The 19,164-nt window shown below is 44.4% G+C and overlaps 1 protein-coding gene across 7 annotated transcripts in view; it reads right to left on the bottom strand.

Moving 5' to 3' along the window:
• Window positions 1-19,164, bottom strand: part of plekhg4b (pleckstrin homology domain containing, family G (with RhoGef domain) member 4B) — a 332,728-nt gene that overhangs the window by 75,409 nt on the left and 238,155 nt on the right. For all 7 annotated transcript variants that reach the window (XM_078539457.1, XM_078539462.1, XM_078539463.1 and 4 more), the window contains one exon: window positions 1,330-2,668. In XM_078539457.1, the coding sequence (XP_078395583.1) occupies window positions 1,330-2,668 (1,339 nt within the window). The remainder of the gene's footprint in view (window positions 1-1,329; window positions 2,669-19,164) is intronic.

The following is a 19,164-nucleotide window of genomic DNA, read 5'->3' as shown; positions in this document are numbered from 1 at the left end:
TTGATTCTCAGGAAGGGGAGATGAGATTTCTATCCATGAATATTGGGTTGCCATCCAGCTGGGAACTTGTGTTAATATGAGCGGAGTAGCCACTCTCCTGCACCATCACCCCATCTAGCCATTTGTCCCCATTTTCCCCTCCCCTGCTTAGGCTAACAACCCATCCACATTAAAAAGAGGTCTCTGTTACAGATCTGGATGTAAGTCAATGGAAGGAATGGGTTACCTCATGTTCTGTTAGTGGGTTTTGCTATTTGATCTTGGGAGGGATTATTGTACTCGTATGCTTTCTAGCAAAGATCACTGCATTGTCATCTTGAGTGGGAACCCTGGTCCCACTGTTTTAGTTTTTCTACCATCTCAGAGACAGGGGGCTGAATTTTCCCTGTCCTGTGGAGATAGGGTAGACAACGTTGGAGATGGGGTGGGGATAGAGAGAAAGAGAGAGACAGGATAATAGGGGTGCATTGCATCAGGACAGCTCCCTGAAATATTCCTGCCTCTGGAGGGCGGGTGGGGGCATCAGAACTCCAATAAAGGCACTGCCAAGACAAAAAAGGCACCACCATGGCCAACACCTGACCTGTGGAGGGACTCCCCCTCCACACCAATAGTCCTACCTGCTGTGGGCCTTTGCAACCTAATATTTGCATGTTGATTATGCCTTGCACTGTCCTACCTGCCTCAGCAGCGCACACCTCTCCCAGTGGAGCTGCCGGCAGGGCATCACTGTGGGCCTGCCTATTAGGCCTCCTGCTTCCCTGACCATCCTTAATTGGACCCAGCTCCCGGAGGCAGCTTCTTAATCGGCCACCTTCAGGAAGATTGCATCTGTCATCCCGCCACGGCCACTTCAGGGTGCCTGACCCAGAATTGAGGCCGACATTGGAATCGCGACCCAACCAGGAAAGTCCAGTCCAATGAGACTAGTTTCACCTCTGCCTCACTTCACAAGCCCCCCCAAATGTGACTCTGATCCTGCGAATCAGTTAAATCACAACACAAGCCTGCAATCTGAACAACGGCACAGTGGATTTTGCATTCATTCAATAAACAATGGGGGGCATGTAAAAGAAAGATTTATACAATTCTTTTCAAGCTATGAAGTAAGGAGGACCTTCTATTCCAACACATCTGGACATGACTGAGCCAAAATTTGATGTGTAAACCATCTCAGAATTTCCTTAGAGCAGCTGTTCCTCCAATTCACTTCCAGCTATGAGGAAATTCCATGATCATCGAGTGTTGTAGTCCCTTGATGACATTTTAAGATTTGATAGTGATTTAAATTGACAAAATGAGATAGCTGATATGAAATGCAGTATTTACCTGAAGTTGTGGAGCTGCTTCCAGTATTGGCAAAACACACGTCATGTTCCAATTTTCCCGGTTCCACTGAGTGTCCGTTTAATATTTTCTTTTGATTTCTTGAGGAATCACCAGAAGAGCATCTTGTCCTTAATGCTTTGCCCTGTAAGTTCTTGTAGGCCATATCCAAAGACTTGGATCTCCTGCGACAGGTTCTACTGTCAGTGACAGAAGAACGCTCTTGCAATGTCACAGGCCCATTTGGGTCTTGGCAGTTCTGACTGCTTCTGGCATCTTCATTCCCTCCTTTAGCTTTGGACCCGTCACTCTGCAGGTCATGCTTACGGTTCTGTTTTTCACCAGCTTTGTTAGCACATGGCCTTAACTTTCCATTGCTGATCACTCCAGTTTTATGCTCCATGATTTCCTCAGCGATAGACTCCTCAGAACTGAAGCCCAGTTGCATTGGGTTCTGCAAAGCCTCCATGTATGATTTTCTAAAAAGGCGCCTGGTTTCAAGATAAATGGAATCCCGATGCTGCTTCCTCCGTTGGCATGGACTGCTTAAGTCTGTGGCAAAGGTTAAAACTTTGGTATTAATCCTGCTCTCAGTCACAGGAACCACCAGAATTTCATCATTAACTGTTGGTGTCTCTGCAGAAAGAGGTCGAACTAAATTTGGTAAAGGGGACACTTCAGTGTCGTTAGAATTATGTGGAAACAACAAACAATCTCCTTCACTGGATTCTTTGGAAGGCTTCTGTTTGACATCATTTTCGAAAGACTGAGTGCTCCCTGACAAATGAGTCCCACAGTTCACTTTATCTTCCAAAATTGCTGATTTCTCGGATGAAGGGTTTGCATCACCAGACATGCAATGGTCTGGCGAGTTGCTGTTTTCTGTCATTTGAGGCATCTTTTCCGTGGTGGTGCTGGTATCTATCAACTGGTCATGGTGAACTGGACTGTAGTAGGAATGGGTCGGCACGGTTTTTGGCTTGTTAACAAATGCAGGGTTAATTACGTTCTTCCAGTGTACTCTCAGAACAGCAGTGCCACTTGTTAGAAGGCAGCTGTGCAGGGAACAGCTCCTCTCACGGTTCACATTTTCTAGAAATTCCATGGTGAAGACATTCGGGTAGATACACTCGGGAACAAGAACTTCTTCTAAGGACTGTCCATTTCTGGAAAGACATTTTAGTACCAATTTTGCGGACTGATTCCCCTGTGGCACAATCTGTATATAAAAATCTCCAGGCTTGAGAGGAACTCTATGCAGAGATGCTAACTGCACCACCACCTTTTCGTGGACACAGAGAGGCCAGCCTTCATGACGGAAGATGAGCCCTGTGTACTTGGCCTGCAAGTAAAAGAAAGACAATTTTAACACATAATTTCTCTCAAGGAGCATGATAGGTTTTCTCGGTTTTCACAGCCATGCCTTCAGCTGTCTAGGCGCTAAACTCTGGGGTTCCTTCCCAAAACCTCTCCACCTTGCTCTCCTCCTTTATAACTCTCCTTACAGCTTTTTCACAGTAGTAGAAGGTTTTAAGTCAAGCCTCCTAATGTCTCCTCTTATGGTTTAATGTCCATCTGTTTATGCAGCACCAAGGGATGTCCGTCTATGTTCAGTGTGTAACAAGTGCAAGCTGTTGTTCCTGCTGTCTCAGCTAACTCAGCACTGACTGGGGTTAATGTTCATCATTTATTAACACACTTTGATTAGTCAGGAAGTAAGAATTGACTAATCAAGATTAATACATATTGGTTAAGTGAAAGAACACCGGTGCTTGGCTTTCATTGGTTTACTTAATTTGGTCTCCTACGAATTTGTTGTCAAGTTATTTGTCAATCTATTGATTATCTTCACAATCAGCTTTCCCGATTTTTGAGGTGTCAGCTGTGGCTCAGTTCATAGCACCCTCGCCTTTGAATCAGAGGGTTGTGGGTTCATGTCCCACTCCCGGAAACCAAGAACTGTGATTGTACTTGAAAGAGTTGCAATCTGTGACTGTTGATAACTCAAAAGAGTTTCACATCCTGGGGGGAGGTGTCAGCTGTGGCTCAGTTCATAGCACCCTTGCCTTTGAATCAGAGGGTTGTGGGTTCATGTCCCACTCCCAGAAACCAAGAACTGTGATTGTACTCGAAAGAGTTGCAATCTGTGACTGTTGATAACTCGAAAGAGTTTCCCGATTTTTCAACACCACACAAACGCAAGCAGATATTTTCTTGGTCCCAAGATTACAATATCAGGTTCCCTCCATTGACTTATTTGGGGAGACAGGGTGGGGGAATTCAAACAAAGCGGAACTGAGTCACCTAGATAAGGAAAATCCCAGTTCAATTCCTGGTGCATGCTCAGTTACCTAATCACACCTGGGTTGGCAGTGGGAGTGCTTCAATTGGCCTTAGCGTCCCTCCATCAGGGAGGGGAAAATCAGGTAGGGTTTCAGTCCTGATTGTTCTCATCTCTAGGTTAGAAGGCTATGGCTTTAATTCCCATTCCTAGAGACTTGAGCTCATAATCTAGGCTGGCATTTCAGTGCAGTACTGCAAAGCATCATTGAGTACAAGAGGGAAAATCAGTCAGGATTCCCAGCCCTACGGCTAGTCGGTGATCTTTGTTGGAAGTGTGCCTGTGTGGATTTTATTACAAGATAGGATTGGGTTCAGACACCAGCTTAAACTCAGGGTCGCATTTGTATTTGAAGAATGGCCAAAGTTTCAATCAAAATGGTGACTGGCAACGGGATAACTAAACCCCAGTGAGAGTTAAGAGAAGGGAAGAAACTGAACAAAGAATGCCTTTGGCTCTAATTATGAATGCCAGGTAATTGAAAACAAGCTCAATTCAAATACAACGATTCAAAATAAATTTGTTTCTGTAGTATGAATCAAGTGTCAGTTTTAACTTGTCCTCGTTGGTAACAATCTTTCCTAAGAGTCAAAGCTTTGGGTTAAGACCCTGTTGCAGGACTCAAGCACAATCCAATTGCTGTGATGAAGGAGTGCCGCACTGTCAGGTGCTGCCTTTCAGATGGGATGTTAAACTGAGGTCCCTTTCTAGTGAATGTAAAGGATCTGGTGGCATTTCTTTGAAAAGAAAGAATGAAAGTAGGAGAGAGAGAAAGAAGAGGAAGAAAGAAAGAGAAAGAGAGAGAGAAAATGGGAGGGACAGAGAGAGAGAGGAAGAAACAGAGAGAAAGAGAAAGAGAGAGAAAGAGGGAGAGAAAATGGGAGGGAGAGAGAGAAAGTGGTAGAGAAAGTGGTAGAGAAAGAGGGAGAGAAAGAGGGAGAGAAAGAGAGAGAGAGAAAGAGAGAAAGACTTGTCTTTCATGACCTCAGGACTTCCCCAAGCTCTTTATAGCCACTGAAGCATTTTTTTGAAGGGCAATCATTGTTGTATGACAGCCAATTTGTGCAGAGCAAGAACCCACAAACAGCATTGTGCTAAAGATCTTTCTTTTTTTTAGTAATGTTAATTGAGGGAGAATGCTCCTGCTCTTTTGAATGGTGCAATGGGGTATTGCACATCGACCTAAAAGGGCAGACAAGACTTCTCTTCAACTTCTTATCTAAAAACTGACTGCATACAAAACTGTCTGTTATTCTCCAGGTTTCAGCTGGGTCATGGGAGCAGCAACAGAAAGTTTGCTTCATCTCCACAGGGAAAGAGAGAAATCTAGGTCACCCCAAGCACCTCCTGCAAGCCGTCCAGAGCAGCAATGGAAAATTCTGGTAAGGAGGGCATCGGCCTGCTTGTCGAATGGTGCATATTGTGAGGTGACCTGTAAAGGCAAAGGGTATAAAGGAGTTTAAAATGAGACACTCTTAACATGAAAATAAAGAAGCAAATGCAGGATTTCTCAAAGATGCTTTGTTCATGAAGCACTGCATATAAACAACAGGAAAGTTTTCCAGAAATATGTCAAACAGATTATTCTATCAATCCATAAAGACAAAAATCCCTCCTCAAGAAAACACAATGTGTAATGAAACACTTTTTCTTCTTTTTATTTACCACCAATTTTCTCTCCCCCCAAACTCGGTATTCAACACGGGATCTTTGCATTTTCACAGGTCACAGTAATCCAGCTCCTCTATCTTCCACAGCCACCGCCCCCATGCTTCACCTTATTATTAATTTCTGAGCTCTGACAGAGTCACTAGGATACCCTTTTAAAAAATCACATTCAAGCCAAATTCCATTTCACCCCATGCCAAAGCAGAGGCACAAATAGTAGAGGCTACTGGATAGTGATTGAGGAGCAGGAACCATGGACTTCCTTCCTCCTCCAATCCCTGCAGTCTGAGGTCAGTTCCAGCACCCCTATCATCACTTCAACTAGCTCAACACACATCAACCTGGTACCTTCTGACTCAATATGTCTTGGCTGGATAGGCTTGCTAAGTCATGGGGGAAGATACCAAAACATTTACCCATGGAATAAAGGTTCTACTCATATATGTAAGACTAACTCCATTAAAGCTGCTTCCATGGTGCTGTAGTGCTGCTGTCTCCCAGTGTTGTGAGATCATGCAGCTCAAAACAAGACCAAGGCCAATTTGCTGAATTTGGTTAGGCCAGAGGCTTGGAAGACCCCTGGGGAAAGCTTGGTTTGGGAATGTCTGACAAGGCCCATTGGCACTAACAGACCAGTGCAGAACAGAGGCTGAACTCAATAGCCCCCAACAACCACAATGCATGATTAATACTTGCCTGTTGTTTGCAATGCAGGAAGCATGTCAACTCCATGCTGCCCGCTCATTTCAATATCCAGGAGTAGCTACACTGTTGCTTGGTGAGGACCAATATTGTGAGTGGTTAGCGGTGGTTAAAGATAGTCTGCATTGCTTAAGGCTAGTTTGTATCTCTTAACCAGGGGGTGCATTGTGTCTGCAGCAGGGGCTGACAGCTGTGCAGGAATTCACCCTGACCTGGTAAACATTGAAGAATGGCACAACATGGGAGAGAGTGGGCTCCGATGTTTTTGAACCCTGTACTGGAGGCCTTGGTGGAGGAGATGGAAAGGAGGAGAGATGTCCTGTATCGTCAAGGTGCCAGGAAACACTCCAGACACACGCTCAGAAGGCACTGTGGGCAGATAGCCAAGGAAATCAATGCCAGGAGTCAAATCCCAAGGATCGGGATGCAGTGCCGCAATAGCTCAATGGCCTCATAAGTAGTCACGGTCAGAGAATGCATTTTCAAATACCATACCCTACCAACTGCCCCATATACACTATTCAATTCACTACACACACCCCTCACTCAGCTACTAACAATCATTTATCAATTAAGACTCATGTCATTTATTTGCTCCAATGGACCCTCAGACATTTAACATTGCTGCTAGTTTCATGCTTACATCTCACAGCTTACAGACATTGCCAGGATGTTCCAAACCACTTTACAGCTTAATGAAGTATTTTTGAAATATGGGAGTATGGAATAAAGACGGCAGCCAATCTGCACACGGCAAGGACCCACAAACAGCAATGTGACAGCAACCAGTACTGCTTTTGCTGATAATGAGCGAGGGATAAATATTGGCCAGGAGAATTCACTTGGTCTTCTTCCAGTATTGCCAGGGGATTTTTACATCCACCCGAGACAACAGATGGGGCCTCAGTTTAACCTAAGAGGACATCTCTGACAGTGCAGCACTCCCTCAGTGCTCAACCCAGATTGTGTGCTTAAAGCTTCTGGTACCAGACTTGAACCCACGGGGTGCAAGTGAGTCTAGCACCGAGCTTAAAATTTCACAGAACCAGGTTTTCGAACGTGCTGAATTCAGGAAATCCTGTCAGCAATTCTTCAGAATTTGTTGGCAGCTTGTGTTTTTGAGCTCACTAAAGCAACACAGGATTTAACTCCGCCTGGAATTATTTGCTGTGTCCGAGACATTGAGGAGGATGTGTGACGGTCGGAAGCATGTTTGAGAAGTTACGACATTTGCAAGTATCTACATTTCACCTAACAAGTTGCAGCCCCAGCGAGAGTCCTCCCTCCCTTTGATAACTTGTTGTTTGAAATAACAAACTTACCAGGAGGGAAATGTGTGATCCTGGTTATTTTTTTTTTTACCCAGCAATCTCTGTGATCTCTCGTCATGGGAACAGAGGGCCCAAAATGGTTATTTTCCCAGCTGTGTGCCCAGTGTTGGGAAATGTTGGACCAGCTCCTCAGAGACTACCTGAGGTGAGTAAGGGTTCACGTGAAACTAAGCCAACCACAACTGGGTTAAAACAACCTGTCAAACTCTAGGAGTTTCAACTGATTTCCAAGCTCACAAAAGCCTAGTGTGGAACAATGAAGTGTTCCAGTCCAGTGATTATGGCACTAAGAAACGAGGGAATGAAAAAGGCTGGAATTGGAGTGCTGAATCACACGCTGACAGCTTTCATTGGGGGGTTGGTAAAGGTTTTCTGCCTTGTGAAACAGATGGAAATGGATCTTCTCAGTGCCAAACGGAAGCTTCGGTTTCACTCAGACATTAAACGTTACCTTGTTTACAATTTTCATCAAAGCAGAGGTTCTGCTCCTGGGTTGTTCTCCACCTTTGCTTGTTGCCTAATTTACTTTACACACTGGGCTGCTGCCAGGGATGGGACTAATGTAAAGAGGCCATTAGGTGGAATGTAACCATTGTCCATCTGTCCTGTCTGTTTTCGCTTCAGTTAATATTTGCCCCTGAAAGGATTCTGATTATCAGATGCGTGGCTAAGGTTTTATTACAGCTGTGCTTTAATGCTAGGATGTTTGGCTAATTGGCTAATTGAATGCCAGAATAAAACGCCCAAACTCATTGGCATCATTTAGGAGAAGTCAGTTGTTCTTGGTGAGTGCATCAAACATCAGAGAACAACAACGAGTTGCATTTATATCGCACCTTTAACTTGGTAAAATGCCCAAAGCACTTCACGGAAGTATTATCAGACTAAAATGGACACAGAATTATATTAGGAGATATTCGGACATGTGGCCAAAGGCTTGGTAAAGTGGTGGGTGTTAAGGAGTGTCTTAAAGGAGGAATGAGAGGTTTAGGGAGGGCATTCTGGAGCTTAGGACCTCGGCAGCTGAAGGCAATACCACCAAAGGTGGAACAAATGAAATCGGGAATGGCTGAAGGGACGGAATTGGAGGAGTGCTAAGATCTTGGAGTGTTGTAGTGCTGGAGGTGATTCCAGAAATAGAGAAGGGCAATAGGGAAGCATCAAGGGATTTGAAAGCAAGGATGTAACTTTTAAATTAAAGACAATGCTGGGCTAGGTCAGCATGTGCAAGGGTGATGGTGAACGAGGCTTGGTACAAATTGGGACACAGGCAGCAGAGTTTCAGAGGAAGTCAAGTTTATGGAGAGTACAAGGTGGGAGGTCAGCCAACTGGAAAGCCTTGGAATAGATCACATTTGTATATAACAGCAGTTCAGAAAGAAAAACTCACATTTATATAGCACCTTTCATAACTCAAACCCTCAACTCAAACAGCCAATGAAGCACTTTTTGAAGTACAGTCACCATTGTATTATAGAGAAACATGACGGCCAAGTTGCATTCAACAAGGTCCCATCAACAACAATGGAACAGTGACCAGATTAACTTTTTTATGGTGATGCTGCTTGAGGTATAAGTATGTTTCAGGACACCAGAGTGAACTCTTCTTTGAAGTAGTGCCATGGAATCTTTTACCTCCAGCTGAATGAGAAGATAGGGTCTTGGTTTAACATCTCATCTAAAAGATGACAGTATGGCAGTGCCTCAGTGGCAGTTAGCAGGTGCCATTATGGTGCATGAATACGGACAAAAAAAAAACGACCTTGACTTCCAGCGCACTCAGTAGACGGTAGGGTGAATTCCATATGAATAGAGGGCCAGAGACATTGAGCTGGATTCTACGGAGCTGCGGGCTGCTCACCCCCGCCCCCTCCTGGAAGGAAAGTCTGCCGTAGCCGACATGCCAGAAATCAACCCTGATTGGCTGACAGCCCTAGCAGTCCTGACAGCGCCAGAGCTCAGTAGTGGGCACTGCCAGGACTGCAGGAAAGACCACGAAAGAGAGCGATGGCTGCCAGGGAAAGGTAAGTTCTGGGCCTTTAGGGTAGGGTGGGATCCTGGAGCCCAGGGAAGGTGGTGGGGGGGAACCGATGGGAACATAAGAACACGAGAGTCCAAGTTTTGGAAGCCAGGCATCGCAGAAGGAAGGGTGGTGACATCTTGCAGGGGGCTGCCCCTGATGCACACAGGGCACCCCCTGAAAGAGGCGCTCCCTTTCCTTCCTGCCCTTTTTCATCTGGGCCTGCCCTCTCCTGCCCACCTTCCCACACCAACTTGGTAATGGCGCGGGCAGTGTATTATTCCGGTCAATTGGCTTTTTAACAAGCCTCACTGACCTTTAATTATTCATTTAAATATGGCGGGCAGGCCGCTGATTTCGGCACCTGCCCACTTAACATATTATGGGGGTCAGCTCGGGGGTGGGTGGCGGGCTAGTTACTCAGCATATTTTACGTGCTCCCCCCACTGAAAACACATCCAGTATGGGGGCCATAAATCCAGCCCACTGTCTATGTGCACAAGTTTGCACGTGTGCAATTATTTTAAAGATGTGGATCTATCCGTTGTATCTTCTCCAGTAGCTGTGATGTGATTTAAAGGCCAGTGCATGTTCTCAAGCCTGTACGAGAGGTCAACCCTCCAGCAGCCACTGACTCTGACAGCAGTGGTTTTATTTGACATCGGAGACAGGGCAGCATTCTCATACTAATTCACAGCCTACTTCACAATTCCATCCAAACCAAGGCTTTCTGTTTTGTCCTGTTTACTTTACCCAGGGAATCTCAGGGTTACTGACAGCAGTAGTGCTGTAAAATAAGCAAACATTTTCACTCTAGTCTCTCACACTCCCTCTCCCTGCTCTACAATTGATGCCGGAACCTTCAGCCATTTTGCCACTGTTGCCTTCCTAACTCTCTTCCTCTTGCTACATCACTCCCAAGGCTATATTTCAAATCCAGCTCTTCAAAAGCTCCTTTGCACACGTCCCAGTTTATTTCGCCACTATCCAGCCTTCAATGCTTTTGTTATGTTAAGGGCTCTATATAAATGTAAGTGTCTGTGTCCTATAATTCCTAATATGAACCCTGGGTAGTATTAGCTGATAGGGTAGTAATTTTGACCTATCTAAGAACAATGTTCACATGCTCACAAGCTCACTTGTTGATAGGTTGAGATGAAATAAATGGGAGGAGAATCATGTTGAGCTGAATGACCTGCCTCAGTGCTGTAAAGTTCTATAGAGTGTAAACAAATACCAGCCCAGTGATAGCCTGAGTCAGAAGGTCATGGTCTAAGCCCCACTCCAGAGAATTGAGCACAGAATCTAGGCCTCGGTGACATCATCCAGAAACAATGCCAGTTTTCATACGTACGCTGATGACACCTAGCTGTACCTCACCACCACCACTCCCTCAACTCCTCCCTGTTGCCTGACATCCAAAATTGGATGAGCAGAAATTTCCTTCAACTAAATATTGGGAAGACCAAAGCCATTATCTTTGGATGGCGCAAACTGCCTAGTCAACTCCATCCCTCTCCCTGGCAACTGTCTGAGGCTGAACCTTGCTGCCATATTTGACCCTGAGTTGAGCTTCTGATCACATATCCTCGCCAACACTAAGATCAGCTCTATTAACCAATTAACACATGACTCTACCACTACTTCAGCTATCATTGGCTGCTGAAACTCACAGTCATGCCTTTGTTACCTATAGATTTCACAATACTAACACACTCCTGGACGGCTTCTCACGTTCAACCCTCCGTAAACATGAGGTCCATCCAAAACTCTGCCACCTGTAACCTAACTCACATTAAGTCCCATTCATCCATCGCCCTTGTGCTCTCTGATCTACATTGGTTCCTAGTTGAACAATGCCACAATTTTTAAATTCTCCAATTCTCCTTGTCTTTAACTATCTCCATAACCTTATCCCACCTTATCCCTGTAATCTCCACCAGCCCCACAATTGTCTGAGGTATCTGCACCTCTCTAATTCTCACATCATGAGTATCACTAATTTGAATTGCTCCATGATTGGTGCCTGGACCATCGGCTGCCTCAGTCCTAAGCTATGGAATTCCTTCCCATTACCTCTCTAGCTCTCTACCTCACCTTCCCCCTTAAAACCCACCCCTTTGACCAAACCTTTAGTTATCTGACCTAATAACCCCTTATGTTTCTCAATGTTTTATTTTGTTTTATAACACTCCTGTGGAGCACCTGTGTCAATTTATTGTGTTACAGGCAATATTTTTGTATGTTATCCAGTTGTTGCTTCAGGTGGATGTATAAGAATCTGTGGCACTACTCACAGAAGTCCTGACTGGCACCTATCCTTCATCCAAGATCTCATTTACAGTCTATGCTGGGATTTTGCTGGGAAGAGAATCATGTTACCTGTCTTTTCTCCCTGCAGCCAACCAATGACTACATTCCAAAATTAATTTGTCCTAATTTATGATCCTTGTTACATGTTAATTGCCCAATGACTCCTCCAATTGTGAAGAACTCAACATTACACTGTTAACCTTCCGTCACAATCTTAAACAGCCCTGAGGATGCTATTCAAGAGCTTATCACCTCAGATCAGCCCACCTTCAGACAGCTGAATCTCCTGAATGCAGACTGTGCTGGTAACTGATGTCACTTACGTCCCAGTAACAAGCCTTTAATGAAAGCTCACATCCCAAGAGCATGAGGTTGAGTTTAAATGGAGATTCCTAAAGATGAAAGACTGTGACTTTGACAATTTGGCCATCAATCCCCGGCACATAAACTGACTCAGAATACTGCCTCCTTTTACTAAGTTTCTGTGCACCGTCCCGAAGAGTGATGGTGTCAGCCACAGCAACTGAACCGAGCTTGGCATTTGGCATTGGCCTTAGAACAGGGCATGTGTATATTGCAGAAATAAAGTTACCTGTGCTTCAGGTAATAGGGACTCTTGTCTGCATTGAGAACATGGCCTTTCTTGATCCATTTGGAATTTTTTAAATGACAGTTCTGCAGATGCTAACAAATCTGAGGTTCAGAGCTCTGGGTCCATGTATTGGGCTATTTTATTTTTGGAAATCCAACATAATGATTAAGAATATTAACACAGCTACAGAAGGCAACACCGTTGTACACAAGTACAGTGTTTTATTAGCAGATGTTTGAGTGCCAGGAGGCTAGAGAATCTTTGCTGAGTAAAAGCTGCAGCCCTTCAGCAAGGATACCACCTCAGGCATATGATCTGCCTCATTACACTATAACTTAATGACACCATTGACAAACCTATCGAACAGAACGGTAGCCAACCGTAAAGAGGCAAGGCCCATCTCCCCTAAGGGTGTATCGTGCCTTATAGATTGTGAGTACTGTAGAAACAAAAGCTGAATCCTGCCTTTAGTAGCCCAGGTCTTCAGATGCCTGGTGCTGGAGTGGGGAGCGGTCAGCGTGGGGGTTTAGTACTGGGTGTGATGGGAAAGCCTGCAACTCGACCTGTGATCTTCCCATGTTTAACATCTGTGAAGTTTCATCCACATCAGTGCCTGCTCAACAGGGCAGGAAGTCAGGCTGAGACTGCACTTTCCCTTTAGACAGAATTTGAATGGGTTGAACAGACATTTGAGGCCATTGCAAAGTGCATGCGAATTAAGTAGTGCTTAATTGCAGCCCATAATTTACGAGCACATGACCCTCCAGCTCCTTCCTCAGACATCAAAGCTCCAATTTTTTGAGAGTCAACAAGTCGATTAAAGAGCTCTTTTGATTGCCATCAGTTGATCACTGTCAGTAGCCGCAGTTACAACATTAAGCTTTCATTTTCTCAAACACTCGTGGAGATGCTGCCCGCAGTACTGCAGAGTCTGTGGGTGCTTTTATACTCCAGTGGGCTTTCTGCACGAGTCTTGGAATAATGGCCTAAATGTGTCACTCACCCACATTCACACGCTCCATCAAGGCCAGCAATGGGTTTGGCCTGCGAGCGGCCCCATGTCACTTTGAAACTGTGACAGCAGTTGCTACTAAAGCTTTGAGCCCCTGCCCGGGGGGAATTACCATGCATTGAGATGTGGTCTGGGCTGTGGGCAGCAAGTGATAATGGTGGTAATATTCTCACATGTTTGCAAGCGATTATGTTTCTCACTGTGCCAAGAGTCAGGGGCCCTTGTTACTGTCTATCTGCCTAACATAGGAACAGGAGTAGGCCATCCAACCACATTCCAGCCTATGGTCCTCCAGGCCCCGCAAAAATAAAGTTAAACTTATCTTGGTTGAACAAGGCAGTCAAGGGTTATTGGGAGAAGGCAGGAAAGTGGAGTTAAGGCCACAATCAGATCAGACATGGGTCAGGATTTTACAGCCCCGCCGCAGCGTGTCTCCCCCTGGTGGATGCGGAGAGCCATTTAAATCTCCAATTAGTTCGGCGGGACCATCATATCCCGCCAGGCGGGAGGGACCGTAAAATCCTAGCCATGGCGGAGCAGGTTTGAGGGGACGGATGCCCTACTGCTGCCCTTATTTCCTTATTCTTGTGAACTTCTTCTCTTATCTCAGTTTGCAGCTCATGCTCTGACCATTTCCAGCTAAGTTGACAGTTGGGATCCTTGGATTCTCATGTTACATATCAAAAGGAGCATACTGCCTGAGGTAGGAGGCCATTTTGGACACTTGATGGTAAACCCCGTTAAAAGTTGGAATTTCAAGAATGTGGAACAGAATTAAAAAGCATGGAAGCCATGTTTAACTTATATAAAACTTCTATATATTAAATTACAATTGGAATACTGTGCACAGATCTAGTCTCCAAATTCCAAAAAGGATATATTGCCATTCTTGCACCGTTCCTGGGTCAAAATCCTGGAACTCCTTCCCTAATAGCACTGCGGGTGTACCTACACCACAAGGGCTGCAGCGGGTCAATAAGGTGGCTCACCACCATCTTCTCAAGGGCAATTAGGAATGGGCAATAAAAATGCTGGCCTATCCAGTGACCCCCACATCCCGTGAAAGAATAAATAAAATATAGAGGCATTGGAGAAAGTGTAAAAATATTACAAGAGTGAAAGTAGAATTGAGAGGTTAGAAATATTGGGAAAGACTGAACATGCTGGGGCTCTTCTGTCTGGGAAAAAAGAAGGCAAAGTGGTGACCAAATAGAGATCTTTAAAATTATGAAGGGTTTTGATAGGGTCAATGTGGAGAAGATGTTTCCACTTGTGGGGAGAGCAGAACTAGGGGCCATAGTGTAAGGTAGTGACTGATAAATCCAATAAGGAATTCAAGTGAAATTTCTCTACTCACCGAGTGGTGGGAATGTGGAACTGAATTTACCACATGGAGTGGTTGAGGCAAATAGCACAGATATGTTTAAGGGGAGGCTGGATAAATACAGGAGGGAAAAAGGAAGAGGAGATTATGTTGATAGATTTAGATGAAGTAGAGAGGGAGAAAGCTCATGTGGAGCATAAACACTGGCATAGAACAGCTCGGCCGAGCGGCCTGTAAATTCTATGTAAATCTGTGCAAAGTGGTGCTGGCCACCGTGTCAATTTAATGGGGAGACAAAGCTTCCAACCCCATTTTTAGGTCATTACTGCCTTGCTAGTTCCAGACAATACAAGTGTCCTGGAAGCACAAAATTGAAAGTCACCACACCTAGAGTTTTCCAGTAATAGGCACAGGGTTGTGCCATTCAGCCCCAGGAACCTTCATCGTTCGTTTAGATCACGGTCAATTTCTACCTTAGCTTCATCCACCACCTTTGGTTCTGTAACCCTTAATACCCAATAACAATCTATCCATCTCTGTTTTCAATTCCCTGCAAACAAAAGGAGTATGTTCAAGTTTTGTGCCTTTTTCTCTTTTCAGCAATATTCAAGTTCTGTAATACCAAGCAACTGTTTATATCCATAATCCTACTCTCTGTCTCCCGTACCCTAACCAATTCTCTACTCGTATCAATAGGTTGGCCTCACTTTCAAACGCTATCAGTTTTGCGAAGAATCACTTATATGGAACCTTATCGAATACTTTCTATTAATTCATATTACAAAACATCCACCAACACTTCCTTATCTATCATATTAACTACGTCCTTAAAAAGTTCAGTCAGCTTGGTAAGTTAGACATGACTTCACAAATCCTTTAGTAATGTTAAGGACTCCATGGAAAGCTCTGAATCACCACAGGATAAAGCTTTTAAAAGTTTTGCAAACAATTCTGAGCTCCTGGGTGTGAGTGCGCGAATTATTTAGGACAAAATTTCAGATCACTGATGTTCCAGTTTTACTGCACCGACTGGTTTGGTTTGTTTGTCTTTTCATATGTTCACAAACACCTACGTTTAGCTACACATGCCTATGTATGTTAATGTATTTTTATGAGTCAGAGGGTCATGGGTTCAAGCCTCAAACCAGAGACAAGCAGCACGCAATCCACTCCGGTACAGTTCTAAGGGAACAATGCACTTTCAGAGGTGCCATCTTTCAGGTGAGATGTTAAACTGAGGCCCTCCTGCCCTCTCAGGTGGGTGGAAAAGATCCCAGGCACTAGTTCAAAGAAGAGCAAGGGAAGTATCCCACCTGTCCTGGTAAATATTTATCTCTCAACTGACAGCAGTGTAAAAAAAAATCTGCTCCTTATCACATAGCTGTTTGTGGGATCTTGCTATGCACAAATTAGCTGTCACGTTTCCAACATTGCAACAGCGATTACACTCCAAAAGTACTCCACTGGCTGTAAAGCAGTTCGGATATTCTGAGGTCCTGAAAGACAAATGCAAGTCTTTCTTTGCTTCTTTTTATATGTAGAATAACTTCAGAAAACATGAATATTCCCTCAAGAATGCAACCCAAAAAAAGTACACGAGCCCAGGTTGGTGAAGGGTTCCAATCCTAATCCTTAATGCAGCAGCGTCATGTGCAAGTGCACAGCACTGGTTAAGGGAATCATTGGACTTTGATGTGATACCCTCCATAGTCGAATAGGCTGCCAGCTCATCAAGGCTCACATGTGAATAATGGTACTTTAAGTGGAGTCATCAAAGGGGGCTGGAGGTGGTAGAAACATTGCCCCAGTGAGGATTCAAAGCCTTTGAGTGAAGGAGGGAGCAAACCGGGGAAAATCAAAGAGCAAAACAAGCATAAGACCTTTTGGTAATAAAGCACTATTCATTTACCAAGCGACTTAGATAATTGTCTGCACTTATTAACTCCTGAGAAGAAAGGCTGCAGTCTGCATTTCAAAGAGTTGGCCAATCTTTGAGATAATCAGGATTACACAATTAACCCATTCTACTAACCTTACTCTATTCTATCATGTAAAATCATTTGATGGAAAGCTAAATCTTCATGCCACTTATTTAATTTTGAAACTAGCTTACTGAGGTTCCCTGAAAAAATAAAAGTTTTACTGCTCACATTTTCTTAGTGAAAACTCTTAAGTTTTGATAAGTGCTAGCAGAGACAGTGGTATAGCGGTATTATCACTAAACAGATATTCTAGAGACCGAGGGTAATGCTCTGCATTGAACCTGGGTTCAAATACTACTTACTCTATCTTATGGCCAATAGTGAAATTTGAATTCAATAAAAAAAAAATCTGATAAAAATTAGTCTTATGGTGACTATTGTCGATTGTTGTAAAAACTCTTCTGGTTCACTAGTGTCCTTTATGGAATGAAATCTGCCATCCTTACCTGGTCCAGACCTACAGCAATGTGGTTGATTCTTAATTGCTGCTTCTGTGCAAGGGCAATTGAGGATGGGCAATAAATGCTGGCCTAACCTGCAATGCCCATGAACAAATAATAAAAAAAGGAAATGTGGCCCTCTCTCCTGTGTTACAGGAGGGGGCCCATGAAACACTCCTGGAATCTCAGCTGTAATGATTTTTTTCCCCCGCAAAACTGTGCAGCTCTTCAGAGGTGAACCCACTGGGGACAGTCCAAACATGCAGTTCAACTGGTGGGCATTAGGTTTTCCTGGAGCCTTTGGAACATCATCTGCTACATGCAGGAAATTGTTATTTTTGCTACGCTTTGCTTGCTCTCCCTCAAATATGTTGCTGGGATATAGCTCCCATTACTGAGACACCTCTCAGTACCTCACCCGTGCAGCCATTATCTGTGTGAAAGTCCAAGCAGTAAGTATTGGCGAGCTATTCAACAATAGGTGCATCACAATCAGAGCCTAACCTGCATGCTCTTCAACCTAACAACATTCTTTCTGGCAGGGGACAATGCATAATGGTCAGCAGCAGGAACCCAGGCTGTTTTCCACCCCCACCCCACCTCCAAACTCACCCCCAGGGACTGAGACTAGTTTTGCACCCCTTCTCCCACTCAAGCTGAAATCAGCTAATGCAGAATAGGTTCATCTTGGGTCTTTCCTGGACTGTAAGGTGAGATTACACATTGCCTTCACTAACTGAATGAGATTTACAGGCAGATTTAATAAAACAGCTTTCACTCCCAGCACTAAGCCTCGCCCAATGGGTGCATGGATTGGAGAGGCTGTGGAGATGGGTGACTCCGATTTGCAGGACAACCAATTTTCTGGTTATTAGAATTAAACATCAGAAAGGCACTTTGATGTCAGCCATGGCTCATGGCCCATGGGTAGCACTCCGGTCTCTAGGTCAGCAGGTTGCAGGTTCAAGTCTGCCTACAGGGATTTGAATATGTAATCTATTCTGACATGCAAGTGCTGGACATGCTGCCTTTTGGATGAGATCTTAAAACAAGGCAACGGCTGTCCTCTCCTGTGCCGTAAAGGATCCCACACACTATTCAAAGAAAAGCAGGGGGCGTTCTCCCTGTGGTCCAATCTCATCAATCAGTGATTCATTTGCTGTTATTATGATCACATTGCTGTTTGTGGGGTTTAGCTGTGTGAAAATTGGCTGCTGTGTCTCCTACATTATAACAGTGTCTACGCTTTAAAAGTAATTTATTGGCTGTAAGGTACTTTTGAACCTCCTGTGGATGTGAAAGGCTCTACATAAATGCAATTCTTTTTTTTAAAATCACTGCTCCGCACTCCAAGCAAGCTTCTATGTTTAATAACTGACATTGACAATGGACCTCCCAGGACATTCAGATGGATCAGCTCACTATTGACTATTCCAAAACACCAGTTCCAAAGAAGAGTCATGTTGGACTTGAAACATTAACTCTGTTTCTCTCTCCACAGATGCTGCCAGGCATGAGGTTTTCCAGCACCTTGTGTTTTTATTTCATGATTGACTATTCTGGCTCATGTAAAATGGGTCCTTTAATTTGGAATGATTTACTGTTTCATTCCCTTTGCACAATCTTCAGACCCAGGTAGAGAATATAGACACAGGTGGGTTGAAGACCTAAATCTCTAGCGCTCTCTCTCTCTCCATTGATGCTGTTTGAACTTGTGTTTCCAGCATTTTCTGTTTTTATTTCAGATGCTCCCGTCTCCCTCTCCTGCTGCCGTCCAGTGAGCAGCTATTGAGAAATTTCCATCCTGACTTCTCATTTTTCCATCTCTTATCTCGAAAAGCACCTTTAAAAACCTTCTGTTTCCAATGTGACTCTCAGCTTTCAGCTCTGACAATTCCATTCCTATGCGCTCAGGACTGCAGCCAAATTTATGAAGGTATCAGAATTCATTCAGTCACAGGCATTGGGCAGAATTTTGCCGTCGGCATGTGGGGGGGGGGCCTGCCACGCCGACGTTATAAAATGACGCATGATGACGTTGGGTGTGTGTCCCGACATTATCGCGCATCATTTCGATATCTCGTTTGGCAGGCAGCGCTGGAGGTGACTTCGC

The sequence above is a fragment of the Cetorhinus maximus genome, chromosome 3 (assembly GCF_964194155.1).
Source record: "Cetorhinus maximus chromosome 3, sCetMax3.hap1.1, whole genome shotgun sequence".
NCBI lineage: Eukaryota > Metazoa > Chordata > Chondrichthyes > Lamniformes > Cetorhinidae > Cetorhinus > Cetorhinus maximus.
This window is presented reverse-complemented; position numbering and strand designations above follow the sequence as displayed.